The sequence below is a fragment of the Octopus bimaculoides genome, chromosome 10, assembly GCF_001194135.2.
Source record: "Octopus bimaculoides isolate UCB-OBI-ISO-001 chromosome 10, ASM119413v2, whole genome shotgun sequence".
In the NCBI taxonomy this organism is placed as follows: Eukaryota; Metazoa; Mollusca; class Cephalopoda; order Octopoda; family Octopodidae; genus Octopus; species Octopus bimaculoides.
In genome coordinates this window covers 70,155,207-70,159,656 of record NC_068990.1, presented here as the reverse complement: position 1 = coordinate 70,159,656, position 4,450 = coordinate 70,155,207, and the positions used below count along the sequence as shown (strand labels likewise).

Here is a 4,450-nt window from a genome sequence, read left to right as displayed (position 1 = left end):
CGACAACAAACAGGTTGAAGAGAAAATCAATCTTGGTAATTAAAACTGTTAATATTGATGGATATCTAAACCAGTGCTCAACCATTTCTCCAAGAAACAACTATATATAGCATTGGATTCAATCCTGTATTTTGCCACATAGAAATCACACTTCAATCATGTGTACAACTGAGATTTTATCCAATGAACAGCAACTGTTCACGCGATAATTTGGTGGTCTGACTAGAATTTTCTGTGAGCAAGGCCTACAAATACAGCCAAATCAAGTACCAAAAATTCAGACTGTCTTGAGTTGAGTTGGTATACACTCCCCTAGTAGCTTTTTTTCACACCTGCATATTCAACCTGAAATGATTACAGAAGAAGACACACCATGGCACCTGAATATGTATTTGATAAGTAAAAATTAGCTCAAATGTTGAGTTTCTAACAAAGACATTCTGTACATATATGTTATTCTATCTGAATGTTTCCATTAATTGTATTGCATGAACTACTTACCTATTACTGTAACAATTAAATTATTTTCTAATACACAAAGAAGCCTTCATTATTAAACAGTAATATTTATTTTTAAAAAATTATAATTAAATCATAATGATAAAAAATTATTGATAATTCTTCCTTCTTTTTTTTTTCCCATTTATTATAGTTTTAGTTTATCATAATCTGAAAATATTTTTTCAGTGATATATCAAATACTCGGCTGGGTTTACATTCAGTTTAGTTGGGTTTAGTCTTTATAAAATTTATCATCTCACAGATAAACACAAACTCACAAACACACACACGCACATGCACACACATTCACACACATACATGTACGTGTTCACACACATTCATGCACATGTTCACACACATACATAGACTGAATAAGTAAACTTCTACATTATGTTATGATATCATATCCCTTTTTTTCTGTTGTTTGTTAAAATATATATATACATAAAGAAAAAAGTATATAGAGACAAATGAAACTGCACAGCTTTATTCCAGATTTTATGTATGTACATGCATACATATGTATATACATACATATGTACATATATATATATACATGCATACATACATACATACATACATACATACATGCATACATACATACATAAGTAGTATAAGATTACCCCAAAACGATTACCGGTTTGTTCTCAATTATACATACATGTATACATGTGTATATATATGTGTGTGCATGTGCATGTGTGTGTGTGTGTGTTTGTGTGTGCACATGAATAATACACATACACACACATAAAAAAAATAAGGTTTAGGCAATAATCTTAGTTGGAAGGTATATATATATACATCAAACTTTACACACATTTATCACCAGGGCACATTCAGGTACTCCTATGACTTCATATATAAATACACACACACACACACACACACACACACACATACACACACACACACACACACACATACACACACGCACAATAAAAAACTAATACGTTTATTATCAGTGGTTGCAGGAATCATAATTTCAAATAATTCCATCTTCAGCTTCTCAACAATGACACCCATTTCATCATAACATTCTGGAATAAAAAATAAAAGTATAAAATAAAATTCATAATAGATCATTAAGAAATATTTTAATCATAATATTAATGCAGTTATGAAATATTAAAATAGCTCATATTAATCTGTGACAATCTTCTATAATCCTGATATTAGATTTGTAGAATTGGTAGAACATCAGACTAAATTTGTTTTCAGTTCAATTCCCTCTGAAGCCTACTTTGCTGATTATCTTTCTAGAATCACTAAAATAAAGTACCAGTCATTATTCAGTTTTATTTCAAGATTTCTTGCCAATAGAAAAAGAACCAGTTTCTAACCTGGATCCAAGGCTCCTTCATTGGAATTTCAACATCAACAGGGTATTTTTGTATGTATGTATGTATGCATGTATGTATGTTTGTATGTATGTATGTATGTATGTTTGTATGTATGTGCATACATATGTATGTATGTATTTATGTATATATGTATATATGTATGTATAGATAAATGTGTGTATATATATGTGTGTGTTTGAGTGTGTACGGTGCCAGTGTAAGTAGTTATACCCCTTTCCCAAAGGTCTTCTGCTTATGTTGAAATAATGTCTTCAGTGAATAAACAATGGATCTTATAAACTAAGATTTACCTTTTACTACCTTCAATGTTTCCCTGATTTCTTGGATTCTTTTCCTTTACATTTTGAGTTCAAATTCTGTTAAAGAAGACTTTAACATACCTTCGTCAAGGAATGATAAAATAATCATTTGCTGGGGTGAAGTAGATCAACTGCATGCTAATTATTAACTTTGGGTCCTTGTGCCAATGTTAGAAAATTTTACAATTACATTCCTTTTTGCTATAGATACCTCTACTGGCACACCATCAATTATGACAACAAGGGTTCCAGTTGATCTGATCAATAGAACAGCCTACCCGTGAAATTAATGTGCTAGTGACTGAGCACTCCACAGAAGCGTGTACCCTTAACATAAATCTCAGGGAGATTCAGTGTGATACAGAATGTGACAAATCTGCCCCTTTGCATTACAGGTACAACTCATTTTTTTCCAGCTGAGTGGACTGAAACAATGTAAAATAAATTGTCTTGCTCAAGGACACAACATGTTGCAGGGAATTGAAACCATGACTTTATGATCATGAGCTGAATACCCTAACCACTAAGCTAAGAGCCTTCTTTTGCTTTAGGTACAGGGCCTGAAATTTTTGGAAAGGAATAAGTCAATTACATTAATCCTAGTGCTCAACTGGTACGTATTTCATCAACCCCATGAAAGGCCAAGATGAGCTCAGTGAAATTTGAACTCAGAATGTAAAAACAGATGAAATGTCACAAAGCATTTTCCACAGTGTGCTAACAATTCTGCCAGCTTGCTGTCTTAATCTTTGCAACTAATATTAATTCTGCTGCATTACAGATGATGAAATGTTGAATTTAATTCCACCCTATTCCTTATAATATTTGTCCATTTTTTCAGGATGTTTCTTTTACACTTTAGCGTTCAGATTACTCTATAAAACAAATATTAATGACAGAAGCAGTATTTATGCTGAGAGGTAATATTTATTTACACTTAAACGTGAATGATCTGTTAGAATAAACTATACTGTGGTAGATGCCATGAGAGAAACTCTCATATTAGCTTTTGGTGCAAAATGCAAGCTTGTTTATATTGCTAGTAGGGAGATGAATTCCCACCAACTCCAGCACTGAGATCACTAAATCATGTGTTTTCAACCTACCTTGGTCTCATCAGTGATGGATGGTGAACTGCTAGAGATAACAGCATCTCATCTCCCCACTAGCGATATTTAGAAAACCAGCGTCTGAACAGGTACTGGTGTTTCGATTGGCCAGTGGGTTTGTTAAACAATATATATTAGTAACACATCTAATGCTTTCTCATTCATATTGTTTTTAATTAATCATACATTACCTCGTAGCTTTGAGATTTGAATGATATCTTTTTATTTTTTTATTCATTTACTTGTTTCAGTCATTTGAATGTAACCATGCTGGAGCACCACCCTGAGGGGTTTTAGTTGAACAAATTGACCCCAGGACTTATTTTTTAAGCCTAGTACTTATTCTATCAGTCTTTTTTGTTGAACCGCTAAATTACAGGGACGTAAACACACCAGCACCGGTTGTCAAGGAGTGATGAGGGGACAAACACAGACACAAAGACTCACACACACATATATACATATATATATATATAAATGATGGGCTTCTTTCAGTTTCAGTCTACCAAATCCACTCATAAGGCTTTGGTCGGTCCGAGGCTATAGTAGAAGACACTTGCCAAAGGTACCACACAGTGGGACTGAACCCAGAACCATGTGGTTGGGAAGCAAGCTTCTTACCACACAGCCAAGCCTGTACCTGCATTGTAGAGTAGGTGTGAAAGGTTGGATCAGACCTGTTTGAACATAAAACCAGTAGAAAATTTGGGCCAAACATGGCTAGTTTAAATGCTACAAGATAAACACTTTTGATTTCATCCCACCTGAGGCCACTACTGGTTCTATGATACAAAATTCATGCTTTAATTTGATCCAAATTAAAACTTTCCATTAAAATTCTTTGTTGATTTATGTTTGAAACACCAGCTTAATAAAAACAAAGTTATTTTTACTAAATTCTTCATTATTTTATATAATTAATTGAAATAAAGACTGTGTATTTCAACAGAAATATGGTAAGGAAAGTGTTAAAGTTATCTAGGTGACCCTTTATGAGAAGTACAGCTCTGTGCAGTCATTCATCCTGGTAGAAAAAGCCAGGAAGTTCCTCTCCAGTTACACACTACAATTTAAAAAACAACAACACAATGAATAATAATGAGAGTTGATGATATACAAAAGAAGAGATGGTCACAGGTGGAATGTCTTTGATAAGATCTGAATACGACGACGACGA

The 4,450-nt window shown here is 33.3% G+C and overlaps 1 protein-coding gene across 1 annotated transcript in view; it reads right to left on the bottom strand.

The window, feature by feature from the left end:
- Positions 1-635: 635 nt before the first annotated feature.
- Positions 636-4,450, bottom strand: part of LOC106882373 (cephalotocin receptor 2) — a 7,751-nt gene continuing 3,936 nt past the window's right edge. The window contains exon 3 of the mRNA XM_014933035.2: positions 636-1,541. Within this exon, the coding sequence (XP_014788521.2) occupies positions 1,532-1,541 (10 nt within the window). The 3' untranslated portion in view covers positions 636-1,531. The remainder of the gene's footprint in view (positions 1,542-4,450) is intronic.